Source organism: Lepeophtheirus salmonis, chromosome 5 (assembly GCF_016086655.4).
Source record: "Lepeophtheirus salmonis chromosome 5, UVic_Lsal_1.4, whole genome shotgun sequence".
In the NCBI taxonomy this organism is placed as follows: Eukaryota; Metazoa; Arthropoda; class Copepoda; order Siphonostomatoida; family Caligidae; genus Lepeophtheirus; species Lepeophtheirus salmonis.
In genome coordinates this window covers 28668750-28681943 of record NC_052135.2, presented here as the reverse complement: position 1 = coordinate 28681943, position 13194 = coordinate 28668750, and the positions used below count along the sequence as shown (strand labels likewise).

Here is a 13194-nt window from a genome sequence, read left to right as displayed (position 1 = left end):
TTTTCTTAAAAGTTGTATGTACTCATGCAAGCACATATTATGTTGAGTACATTAGAAAGGGAACTAAATGTTGTCTGTACCTACATAAAAAAGGAAAGAAAAATGGTGAAGTGGAATTGTTTTTTATTACTACTATTTATAATTAATAACGTCCATGGTGATGATGAAAATGCCTCCAATAGTAGTTGTTTATCTCATGAGCCTTCTGTCGTTGTATTTAATGTAAAGGGTCGTCTAGGTAATCATATTTGGAGTTTCATGAAGGGACTTGCTGTAAAATCAAAATATGGAGTGAATGTGCAAGTCATGCAAAAAACACTGGATTATTTATATCCATTTTTCCCCAATACCAGACTGCATCCTGTTGATCGAGATTTTTATCCTTTCTATGATCTATTCCTCAATCTAGTGGGTAACAAAATACAGGATCACTACAGAAATTTATCTGGGAACGCATCTTTAGTTCTTGAATATAATGCAATCAACGAAAATTGGAAGATTCCTGAAGATCTCTTGCATTTGAAACAATTTAACTCATGGGATCTCATTAATTCAAGGGAATTCAATGATGATATAAATCGTCATGTTGATAGCAAATGGGAACTCTTTAATGGAACCATTCACGATTTGAACTCTGATTATTGGAGAACCGGCAAATTCATTTACTATCAATCTGGCTATGTAACTGAAAAAGAATCTGACATATTTATCCAATCTGGCTTCGAAAAATTATTAATTGATCATCTTCGACTTAGAGACAAGTTTCTTCACAATGCAAATGAAAATTTGATGTCTATTAAGAAGCAAATTGGAACCAAAAAGGTATTTTAAATCAAATTGTATGCTTTTTGATTAATATGACGATAAAAAGTATTGTCCTTCTATTCAATATAATACTCCTTAAGCTTTAAGTGTCCAATGAGGGTTAACCAATTAACTAGATCTCAACTCTATTATTGCAAGAAATCATATACATCATAAAAAAAATCTTTTGATGCAAAAGACCAAAACAATACAAAAACAAGGGTAGTTACATTTTTTTAGAAATTATATTGCTTAATGTTATGAAGCTCTGAATGTTGAATGCCTCAACACGGCGTTTAATGGTAGTATTATTTTGTCTGGATATTTAATATTTTTTCCCCTTACAATCACTTTTAGTCACTAGTAATTATCGTTTTTTAGAATGTAATTTTTGTTGGTATACACTCAAGACGATCAGATCATATCACTTTTGAAAAGAAAATTGGACTAAAACCTTTGAAAAATTCGTATTATCTCAAAGCAATACGACTCTTCAGGCAAGAGTTTGAGAAAAAGAAAAAATCAAAGAAGAATGTAATTGCTTTTATCTTTGTGAGTGATGACATGGAATATGGAAGAAAGGTGTTACTACCCAATGAAAAAAACATTTTTTTTTCTTGGAACGGGAAAAACAGAATCAAATGAAGGCATCGGAATGGATTTAGGGATTCTTGCATCATGCAATCACACCATTCTTTCATATGGTTCTTTTTCATATTTTGCAGGGTTTTTATCCGGTGGAGTTAAGATCATACCTGAGCATTTTGGCGAATACAGAACAGACTCTAACAAGTTTTTAAGTTTATGGGATAAAAATCCATTTGATCACCCTTTACCAAGACTCCACTTTTTTGATCAAATGTTTTAGGCATAATATATGAATTGTAAATATGTATATTTGCTTAAATAGATCACTATTTAAATCATCAATGTTTGAAATCAATAGATGATGAAGATTTTGTAAACATAACTATTTATTAATGTACTCTCTAAAAATCCTTTGAATTCTAATGGAGTTATTATAGCAACTTTCGGAAGTCATCATTCAAGAGGTGGTCAAAGTTGATATTTTCTAAATATAGATTTAGAACTAAAAATTAAGAAATTAGCTAAACCTTCATATCATTACTGTAGATATACTTTAATTTATTTCATTTTCATCCATAGATCTGTTATCGTAGTTGTTGTTTTTTATTAGTAAAAAATTGCTAACAAATATACACTATTAATGTTTCAAAAAATCAATTTTAAAATTAGGATGTAATTGAAAATTACACTCTCAGATACAGAAATACAAAGCGTATCACGAAAATACACAATATACATGCATGCATATATAATTATTGTGTTTTCGTGTTGTAAAGGTTCTCAAACGCCATGGACGAATAGTATTATGAATATTTGATGGTAAACATAAAAATGTTTGTAATATTTCTTTGTTATTGAAATAAATTTAAATTTACATTATTTTTTTCAATTGATTATATAATAATAACATTATAAATCATTCGTTTTTATTTTCCATGGTAACTAGCTGTGTCTATTTCATATTACCATTGAATTAAGACACGATGGAACAATAAATAATAATTATTAAGTAAAAACATAAATTATAATTCACATTACATATCAAAGGTACAGCTAGGATTTTAAACTGGGGGAAGGGGGGTATATTACTTATTTTTAAAATAATATAGCGTTTCTTGTAAGTTGTAAATTAAGAGTTAGTACCTGGCATTTCTCATGGTTATTAGGCGTCGACGGACAGAAAACTTTGTTTTACCCGTTACAGGCCATAATATTTAGGACAGTTATAAAAAATTCGGAAATATAGTTCATCTATTTATGGCTCAAATAAGAGAATCATTTTTTCAAAAATCTCTAAAGATACATGGGACTCCGATAGGAGCCGGTTAACTAATTAACCTATAGCCAGTATCAATAGCATTTAGATATAAGAAGAGATGTAGGATTTGTAGACATATTTGTTGTTAAATTATTGGATTAAATTTTGAAAAATTATATTAACATATTCAGATAGATTCATAATGTACATACAGGAACCAAATTTCCAAGAAAATATCATAACTACTAGTAATATAAGTGCATTTTTTTTTGTAATACTTAAAGAAGTAATGTTGTTGATATCCAAAATTGCATTCGCAACGCCCAAATTTTGCCGTTCCCTTACTCATTGAACCTTTGGAAAGTCTTTAATTGAGGGGTAGAACTAATAAGATAAAAATAAAATGTATTCTTATAATTCACTATGCCTACCTTACTTGTGAGAGGTTATATTTTTAACCACATAATTCCAAAATGGAATATAAATTTTTAAAAAACAAACCCGAAATGATCAAAAAAAGATCCTGAAGAAAATCAAGGATTAAAAAAAACATTTCGAATTAAAATCTAATATGTATACTTTACCCTATTCCTTGAAGCCATAATTTTGAATTGAGCAACATTCTCGATTCGAGTTAGACTCTTGAGTATTGTGGCGCCCCAGTAAATAGTTTATGTTTCTCTTTTTAGTATAATATTTATGTAAAGTACTCAGGACCACAGATAAATAGAAATTAATTAATATATAAGATAACTCCCCAACAAATATTCAGTGTTACTCTCCGTTTTTCGTGAGCACGCTCACACGTAGTTAATCAATACTTAGATGTTATCTTCTCAAGAATAATTATGTGAGCTAGATAAAATAAAAAACATAGGTTGCCAACAACAAATAAACTAGCGCATTAAAAAATGCTTAGGATTTTTAACTCCAAATATATGTGATGTCCTTTACCTTTTTTTGATATGACGCGCTGAGCTTTAGCTACACAAGTTTGTTTCTTAACCTCATTAAAATGTGAACAAACAACAGTTACGTTTTTTATTAAATGTAACATTAATACAGTAGATTCGTTGTTGTCGAGAAAGATCTTCATAATTATAATTCTCTTACTATGATAATAACGATGGAGTAGGAAATTGTATAAAGTATATACTATAACACCATATAAATCCAGTTAAGTAAAGTAGTACACCCCCACCCAAATGAAAATATATTGTGATATAAAATAAAATTCAAATAGTATACCCGACACATATGAATCAAAAAATTGTCTAGATGAGAAGTCCAATTTTTATTTTCTTCAAAAAATTTACAAATCGAAATTCGGGAAGAAAATTGTAAGAAACACAAAATTCGCAAATTTTGCAAAAAAAAAAGAAGTTAATACTAATTATTGGCATTTTAATGAGAAACACTTTCTTACCACTATTTTTTCATACAACAAAACAAAAATTCAAAAAAGTTATGGAGACTTATGTTGGCAAAAATTATAAGCCGCCATAACTGTTTCATTTTTGCTAATATTGCAAAAAATATTAAACAAAATATTCCTGAAATTCAAAATATTAATGGTTTTAATTACATTGGCATTTATTTTTGCAAAAAACATCATTTTTGTGGCATTTTTCTTAAAAAGTGGAAAATTGACGTTAGATGAAAAAAAAAGTGACAACAAATTGAAAAATTATTCAGCAAATTTTTAGTTGTCAAATATATATGCAAAATCATTTTCAGGCTAATTTCTACAAACTTGAATTAATGTAGAAAATGTAGTTATTTGAATTATTGTTTTTTATTAGGCCAATCACTTTTTGATTTATAACTCAACCCCACACCTAGTCTCCTTGAGCTCAAAAAACCGGTTTTTATGTTTAGGGGACTGCATAAGCATAAGTGAATTGATTCAATTGTGGCCATGGGCATCTCATTATGTATAGGATCAAGTGTGATGAAAATACAAATAACAAAGGGCGTAAATAATTATAATTATGCATTAATGTTTTTTTAGCATTCAAAATCTATTTTACTTCTTAATGAAAGATCTCTACCGATGTGCATATACTTAATTGGTTGTTAATTATAAAATAAAAACAACAACATGAACAAACTTTTTGTTTTCCTTCGTTAGCGCACGGAATCATCCATCCTCAAAGATATAAAATAAATTACCGAGAGTCTTTTAAAAAAAGTATATAAATGAATCAACTTCATTTATTCAGTTATTATTAGTCTTCAAACCGGACTCAAGGGTGTTGCAGTAGAAGACAAGTAATTCAAAAAGAATACATGTATTGATTGAAAGCACAACTGAAGAGTAATCTGGATAATAAAATGGAAATTCAAAAGGTGAGTTGATAGCTGTGAAATGACTTTTTTCCAAAATATATTTCTATAATCATGACCACTACCACATTCATAAATATTTGTACTAAATAGATCATTGTGTTATCTGTGGTCAGCTTAACATGCGTTACTGGGGATTGTTTTTTCGAAGGAAGACGAATATGTGAAAACTCAATATCCAAACATCCCTTTACTGGAATAGTAAGGCATTGTAAAGATGGTGTACTCCGAGTGGAGGTGGAATCTGACGTTAGGGGGCGATTTGATGCTCGATATGGTAATTAAAACTTGAAACTTCATAATTATTTTAAGTAACAGTGATTCTAAAAATTTATTCTCTAGACTGTGATTGGTACGGACTTAGATATTGTCATGAAGATACGATTAATGGTTTAATCCCTTGGTGGTTTTTTACAAAATGTAGAGATGGCATCGTAAAAATCTTTCCAAAACCACCCATTACAGCTGAAGAAGCACCAAAATGATTTTTTCTTTACATAACCATCTTTCACTCCCAAACACTTAATTTTTGAACAGACTAAAAAATTTATTTCGAAAAAATAATGAATAAATGTTTATAATAAATATAAGGTTTTAAATTTTCTAAATACTTCTTTTGGGAGTTGATTTAAGTAAAACTCCCAACATATAGGGAAGAAAAAATGAAGAGTTACCAACTTACTCACTCACATTGCAATTTCTTCTTTCAACTTGTTGGTTTTGGTTCGATTCAAGTATTTTTGTCTTGCTATAATTCCCTGAATTTCATTTTGAATATTTGCTATCTCTATAATATAATCATTAGCCTTTTTGAATGAAGACTGAGAATCTTTGAGACATCTAGGAACAAGAATTCCAAACCATAAAAGTGGATCAAATTTCTTTGATACAACTTGATATTTTTTTTCTTGTATGTCAATAAGTGATCGATTACGAAGATTGGATGTTTTCCCCAAAAAATTTAAGGAAGACCCTTCTTCACTCTTAAAGTCACTATTTGTTTGAATATCATTTTGGCACATATTGAAATAGTTAAAACGAACATTATTTTCCGTTCTTAAACACTCAGTTCTATCAATCTTGACCAGTGCTGGAAACTCTGTACTTGGAATATTCAAGGATGAAACTGACTCGGGTGTTCCAAGATTGTAGCGAGCACGAGCAAATCCATTAAATCCATTCATCATGAGTTTTTCCAATAATAACTTTTGATCAATCAGATCCTGAGAGAGTTCTGTTATTTTCATGTAAAGGGAATCCAGTTCATCATTTATCTCCTGTTCGTTCATCTGAAAGATTAAATAATTTAATTATTACTACTATGTACAAATTAACACATTAAGAATGATATAGGGATTTTTTGATCGACCCTTTATTGTAGTATAATATGTAAGAAAAGCATAATACACGCATAACAATAAATTTAAAAAAATATTTATGTACATTCTTCTTTCTTCTGGCAATACAGTCATATGAAATATAATATTAATTTCGGATTTTTGCAGGTAGCACAAATTACATTGAATAATAGTAGTACTTGGCATATTTGAACAATATCATCAGAGAATTTACGAAAAGGATACATCCTAGAACGAGAATATAAAGACTAACGTCGAAATTAACCATAAGTATACTCAGAACAAGAACCACCAGAGCATATTCTTCTTTATAGTTTAATGTTATAATCTTGAAAATACTTTCAACATCCACCATAGACATTAGAACCATCATAATGTTTAAGCCCAAACTAAAAATAAAGCAGAATAGTAGAGCGGTCACTACTCTGTAATCTCGTTTTACATGTACCGCATCAAGGTGATCTGATAAACGACACATAACAACATCAGAAACAGTACAGTTTTGGATCGGACACTTGGTGGTAATGAAGTCACAATTATTTTCATGATGAGTAATTGCTGTTTTGACTAAAACAACATCACATCCAAATTTAGTGTATTTGCATTCAATGGGTGCATAGACGCATCTTTTTTCGTGTATCTGAACCTTAGAACTGAAATCTTCAAAATCACAACCTTGATTCATAAATTTACATTTTTGAGGTAGGCGTTCTAAAAGTTTTTCTGCAAATAACAATCTTCTAGAATCTAATGGTAGTCGACACATGGGACAAAACTCAACTCTATCATGGCAACTTGAGCAAAGCATATGTCCAGCTGAGCACTGATATATGGGAGGAGCACGGCACAAGTTAAAGCAAACTGGACATTCTAAATGTGATTTTAATTCTTCCAAAGAAACACTTTGACCCCACAAATCCATCACTCCTATTTAACAAAAAATTTAAAAAATGAGCTATAATTTAAGAAAAATAAAATTAATAACAACATTGTTTCCATTTTGAATATATTCAGATACACAGAAATAAAATTAAGCGTTGAAATGGCCTTTCTGAATAGGGAATAAATAATTGAGAATTAAAATCCAGTAATGGCAAAACAAAAAAACACATGCCATGACAGGCCCTGAAATAGTTCCACGCTCCCAAAGAGTTCTCACTTTACCACGAAACGTTTTCTGATTAGATACAGCAGCTCTATAAACTACCTCTGTTCTTTTCGTGATGTCACCCCAATCGTAAGCCCCCTCCACAAATTTGTGACATTTCTCCTTGGAGGGCCTATTCTCAGAAATGACGTCATTGATGGCATCTATCAATCCAGATGCAACACTGGACACTGAAGGCTCTACTAAATAAATAAATTCCCTCGGCAAAACTTCAGGAATACCTCCCACATTCGTTGATACAACAGTGAGTCCACATGAACAAGCCTCAAGAATAGCCATACAAAATGCTTCTGTGATACTCGTATTCAAAAATATATCTGCCTTGAGGAGCAATTGATTGCGCACATCTTCCATGGGGAGCTCTCCAAGCATAATAACTTGATCCTGTAACTTGTGATTTTCAATCATTTCTTCAAGGAGTATTCTTTTAGGGCCATCTCCAGCAATTAAAAAATGAACCTGGATTTCTCCAAAGGTTTCTGCACATATAAGAGGTATTACCCTAGCACAAATGTCTATACCCTTTCTATAGACCAATCTAGATCCAATTGCAACCACAATTTTATTTTTATAAATCAGTTTATCTGTTCTAGGAGAAAATAAGGCTGCATCAACAGCATTAGGGATAACGTACACGTCTTCCTGAGGTATCTTTGCTCTAAGAACTGTATTCACTTTTCCTGTATGAGATACGCATATACATTTATTTGTATTCGCCAGGGAAAATTTAATAAATGCATTGGTTATTACAGCGGACACATCTGCAAATCCAAAAAGAGAGTGATCCGTAAAAACAGTCGCAATATTCATAATTCCTGCAACAAACAAGGATTCATGAGCTAATGAAGAAAAGGCGGAATGTCCATGGACCAATTCGATTCCTTCCTCCAAGAAAATAGAGCGAAGACTTGGAAGGGTAGCAGCAGTTAGAGTAGGAAGGATACACTGATTATAAAAGGGGATAAAGGGAAGATAATAGACTTTAAGGCGGGGACGAAGTTGTTTCACTCCCACGTGCTGCTGGTATTGATGAGTGATAATAATGACTTGATGTCCATGGAGGAGAAGCCGTTGGGCCAACTGATAAATATGTGTTTCTACACCTCCAATATTGGGAGGGAAAAAATCAGAGACAAGGGCGAGTCTCATTTCCTTCAAGTCTGACTTGGAGCTTTGGTAAGAGAATCCTAAGCAAGTATTCACTTAATTCTTTCTCTCCTTTGGAAGAAGGGAAATCTTTTTACGAATCTTTTCTTGGATGAGTTGAGGAAAAGAGATGGATGAGGAGGCACAAGGAAGACAGTAGAGAGATTCGTAGTAGATACTACAATCCAGACACACCTTCTTGCAACAAGAGTTACAATCTCCACCCAAGATGAGAAAAGAGGCTTTTCCAGGATTGGAAGCGAAGGGATCACGACTTAAAATATAATGATTTCTTTTAAAGGAAATTATTTTCTTGAGGGAATTGGGATTTCTTCCGTAGTAATCCGCTTTTTCAGAGAAGTCGCAAATGCAACATTCAAATGGAATCACTGTCACAGGATCTTTTTTTTTAGAGTCAGAGTTGTGATTTAGAGTGTGTTGACGTTGTGCTTGAGAAGTGGGAGACGCGGGAGATCCCTTTTCTCTCTTCGAGTCCATTACTTCTCCACTATCAACTCCCACTTTGGAAATTTCTGACGGCTACAATTACAACCTAGTCTTCAAATAATTCTCATAAAACGTCACTTGCTCTGCTCAGAGTTCCACAAAATCTGGAGCGGTCGGCGAGGCGCGAGGCCAAAAAGTAATCACTGATGAGTGATGAGTCATGACTCATGAGTTATTACTCGCCCAACAGCGACAGCGTACAGCGTGCATTTCAAATTGAATTAAATATTGAACTAAATAGCAGAACAGCACATGAGCTCTAACTTCTGTTGTTTACGTTTTAGGCTGAGACTCTGGCTAACTGATAACTTATAATCAAGGTTTTAAATGAGCGCCCGTAAAAATATTAATGAATTACAAGGTTGAGTGAAAAAAGTTTAACTGTGGATTGCGTCCGTATTATTATTATTAGAGCCAATAGAAATACAATACTGAATGTAGCAATGGCCAATGAATAAGCAAGAACTTTAACTGTAAATAACTGCTTAAATAAAAGAATATTAATTTGTAATTACTTGGAAATGATTAAGATATAAGTTTGATCCTCTCTTATCAGCACTGGTTGGTGGATCACTCATGGGAGAATGACGCAAATTCATCATGGAGAGAGTCGTAAGATGGTGAGCAAGTCGAGCAGTTTGAAGTCTCTTTTGATGCGCGGTTGGCGTGAGAGATGGCCTGCCACGACGTGGGGAATCCGTATCAAGACGGTCCTTCCCCGAGGAGGTTCCGGAGATGCTTATAACCTCGCAGAGCTCCTTTTGTCAACGAGTCTCGTGTCTCCCGTCCCGAACGGCCTTATCCTGAGCTATTTGAAGCATGCCCTCGGAAGTCAGCTGGTGAGTCACCTCTCCGTGCTGGAAGCCATAATCAACACGACCATCGATCCTCGCAAGCCAAGTTGCCACACTGCACTTCTTCATCTACTCCAAGAAACATTGCAAAATTACATTAAAGGGAGTGGGAAGAATGAGGAATGCCTTTCTCTGGCCACTTCCCTTGTGTCCCTTTCCTCCTGGCTCCTCAGACTCCTCGCACACTCCATGGAGTCTCAGCAAACTCTATCCAATGCTCAAAAGACCCTGTCTCTCTTAGACTCCATGATTCTTTCCAGACCTTTTGTACTCTCCCTCTTTACAGTAGCCAAAGCAGAGGATAAAGAAAACTATCTTAAAATGATTGCATTGTGTAAAAGTCTGGCCTCAAAGGATCATTCCACTTTGAAGTCTGAAATTGTACGGGTCACGGCGGCTCTTAGGAACGGAGCTGAATTCCTTACTCAAAGTGAAAAAATAGCTCCTGACTCCTTCATTTTAACCTCAGCAATTCAACCTGTTCTTGCCTTTGAAGCCATTCTACATCCAAATTCGGATTTAAATAACTTGGCACAAGGCCTCAATACATTAGCTTTAGTACATCAATTAAACTTTTCGGAGTTGATCTATGAAGTACTTCGTTGCATGATTCTTTCACTCTCAGTTAAGGAAGAAGGCTATGAGCTACTGACCTGGGACTCATTTATTCTTGTTCGTTTTCCTTCCCTTCTCGACAGATTGCATAAATTGATGCTTGGAGGGGGTAGTAACTTTGAGCTCAAAACTCCAACAGATCTATACAAGGCATTTGATAAACTTTTAAAAAGCGAAAGTTTATGCGATGCAGTCGATGTACGCTGTAAGTGTTCGATCATTGATGTATTACTCAGAGTTGTGGCAAAATCCTCAACACCACTTATGACCGAAACTGAGATCGAGGATGTTCGTAAAAAACGACCTTTGACTATGAATGAACCCACAAGTATTCAGTTACAAGAAATGGTGAATGCCCGTAATTTTGAAATGATGTCCAAGGCTGAAGTTACTATTGATAACATTCTACAAACACTTGATAGCGACTGCACTAAGCCAGATTCTCTCGAAAATCTACTAGGAGTACTTTGCCATATTATCAAGGGAGAGAGTTTCGATTTGTTGCTTGCTGCCTCCTCTGCAAATGGTAAACTGAGACTCTTTATTCGAAGTATGGCAAAGTTAAATCAGCAAAGCCAAGAATCTCAGGGAGAATCTGTTAAAAATTCTTGTCTTCGGGCTGCTCTGTTTGATATTACATTCCTAATGCTTGTTCATGTAGTTCAAACATTTGGAAGTGAGGTAGGGTTGTGAGGTTTAAATGTGAAGATTTCTAAATTTTGTTTTCTTATAGATTGTGATTAAAGAAGCACGGGGCACATTTATCGAAAGCTGGATCAAAGAAATGCTCACTGAAGAGGAAAGAGTCAAATATTTCTCCCAAACAGGAGATAATATGATTGACAACATTTTGTCTCAACTTAGCTTAGGGGAACTTCGGACACAGGTTGTTAAGTGGCAAAATGTGTGTGTAAATATTCATCTTGTGATGAAAGAAATGGTGATTGCTCGATCCCTAGGGGATTTAAGTAAGGAATCCTACCAAAAAATGCTGAAAACCATGTGTGGACGTCTCTGTGCATTGCCAGTTTGTGTGATGAGTTGGTTTTCCTCTTTTGAACTAAGTACTCCAGACGGATCTGAATGCGACGTTCGTACATTAAAAAATGAATTTATTGAGGTGGCTTTACAATCTGGTCTTGAAGAAACGGATGAACCCGGTGGACTAAATGATATGCCTCATGCAAAAGAAAGAGTGGCTCTCATGTCTATTATTTTTAAAAAGATCCTTCGTACTCAAGAGAAAAAGAGGATTGTACGTAGCAATTCAAGCTTGAAGGATTCGTTACAGAATGTGTGGGAAAAAGTATCCAGAAGTGGATGGCTTGATATTGATTCAGTTCTTAAAATTAAGGAACTCTATCGCATTGGTAAGCTTTTATTAAATATTATATAAATTTGTTTTTACGTATATGTAATGAATTACGCATTAAGGTGGAGCGCAATGGTTATCTGAGTGTTTGATTGATGAATTGCTAAAAGTTGTTTATCAAGAAGATATGGATAGACTGACAGAATTGGTTATATCTATTTTCCACGTGGATCTGGAGCAATGTACCCTTTCACTTTTGCTTCATGTAGTACCTGGTTATTTAACATCGTTAGAAAAAAGTTTAAGACTAACAGATCCTCATGGAACTTTATTGGCTAAAGTGACTGTAACAAGTATATTTGCTATTTTAATGGGTAGCGATAAAAAAAGTAAGCGGAAAGACGGATCCAGTACTCCACAGAGTAGCAGTGGATCAAAAAACTTTTATTCCCAAGGAGATGAATTCTATTCCAGCGCTCCAAAGCAACGTAAAATAGATGGAGATGACTCTGATACGGAAGACAACATACTAGGGCAAGCAGTGACGGATTTTTTTAAAGTTCTTCAAACTTCAGTTCAAGATACGTGTACTATTACACCTCGCATGCATTTTGCAGTTCGATTTCTAGAACAAGCTGCTCTAAGGGGAAGATCTCGTGCTGCACGTCTTATTTTTTCGCGTTTAAATATGAATATGATAACTCATTTGATTAAAGTAGTACCCGATTTATTCACTTATAGTCTCATCACTAAACTTTTTGATATATCGTCTACGTCTGGAAGAAAAAATATGGCCCGAACTCTATGCTTTTTAAAGAATGTTAAAACGAGGAACGAAATCTATTAAAAAACTTAAGTATTCTTTATTTACTCTTGAAATGTATCCGTTATTTTAGGATATTCTTAATGTATTGTGTTTTCTTATATAAATACTTTATCTCATTATTCATTCATATACCTCATCAATTTAACATAATTTACAAAGTTATTATTTAACTCCTAATTAAATATCATAATATAGTTTGTAAATTACAAAATATTGTCATTAATATACTTTATAATCCAGCACTTACAAGTTTTACTATTATTTAAGCACAACATAAATATACTATCTTCCAAAGGTAACATTATGATATAACGGTTGAATTATCTCTGCTATTTATAAGATAAAGCATTATATAAAAATTGCTCATAAATTTCCAGTCCTCCACCCCTCTAGAGATAATAAGAATATCTAT

At 33.4% G+C, this 13194-nt stretch overlaps 6 protein-coding genes across 6 annotated transcripts; 3 read left to right on the top strand and 3 right to left on the bottom strand.

The window, feature by feature from the left end:
* Positions 1-24: 24 nt before the first annotated feature.
* LOC121119023 (uncharacterized) lies at positions 25-2271 on the top strand. The gene is made up of 2 exons (XM_040713640.1): positions 25-822; positions 1186-2271. The coding sequence occupies exons 1-2, from the start codon at positions 25-27 to the stop codon at positions 1447-1449; spliced, it is 1062 nt and encodes a 353-aa protein (XP_040569574.1). The 3' UTR covers positions 1450-2271.
* Positions 2272-4744: 2473 nt separating this feature from the next.
* On the top strand, positions 4745-5604 carry LOC121117973 (uncharacterized). The gene is made up of 3 exons (XM_040712514.2): positions 4745-4999; positions 5090-5273; positions 5339-5604. The coding sequence occupies exons 1-3, from the start codon at positions 4985-4987 to the stop codon at positions 5479-5481; spliced, it is 342 nt and encodes a 113-aa protein (XP_040568448.1). The 5' UTR covers positions 4745-4984; the 3' UTR covers positions 5482-5604.
* LOC121117970 (coiled-coil domain-containing protein 115) lies at positions 5523-6512 on the bottom strand. Its single transcript, XM_040712511.2, has one exon. It carries the CDS (start codon positions 6283-6285, stop codon positions 5683-5685), a length of 603 nt encoding a protein of 200 aa, XP_040568445.1. The 5' UTR covers positions 6286-6512; the 3' UTR covers positions 5523-5682.
* Positions 6513-7281: 769 nt separating this feature from the next.
* PIG-A (phosphatidylinositol glycan anchor biosynthesis class A) lies at positions 7282-9335 on the bottom strand. Its single transcript, XM_040712508.2, has one exon. The coding sequence runs from the start codon at positions 8669-8671 to the stop codon at positions 7385-7387; it is 1287 nt and encodes a 428-aa protein (XP_040568442.1). The 5' UTR covers positions 8672-9335; the 3' UTR covers positions 7282-7384.
* Positions 8726-9166, bottom strand: LOC121117972 (cysteine-rich DPF motif domain-containing protein 1). The gene has a single exon (XM_040712513.2). The coding sequence runs from the start codon at positions 9164-9166 to the stop codon at positions 8726-8728; it is 441 nt and encodes a 146-aa protein (XP_040568447.1).
* A 148-nt stretch (positions 9336-9483) lies between the features above and the next one.
* On the top strand, positions 9484-13024 carry MED24 (mediator complex subunit 24). Its single transcript, XM_040712507.2, has 3 exons — positions 9484-11325; positions 11378-12014; positions 12079-13024. Exons 1-3 carry the CDS (start codon positions 9760-9762, stop codon positions 12801-12803), a joined length of 2928 nt encoding a protein of 975 aa, XP_040568441.1. The 5' UTR covers positions 9484-9759; the 3' UTR covers positions 12804-13024.
* Positions 13025-13194: the final 170 nt, after the last annotated feature.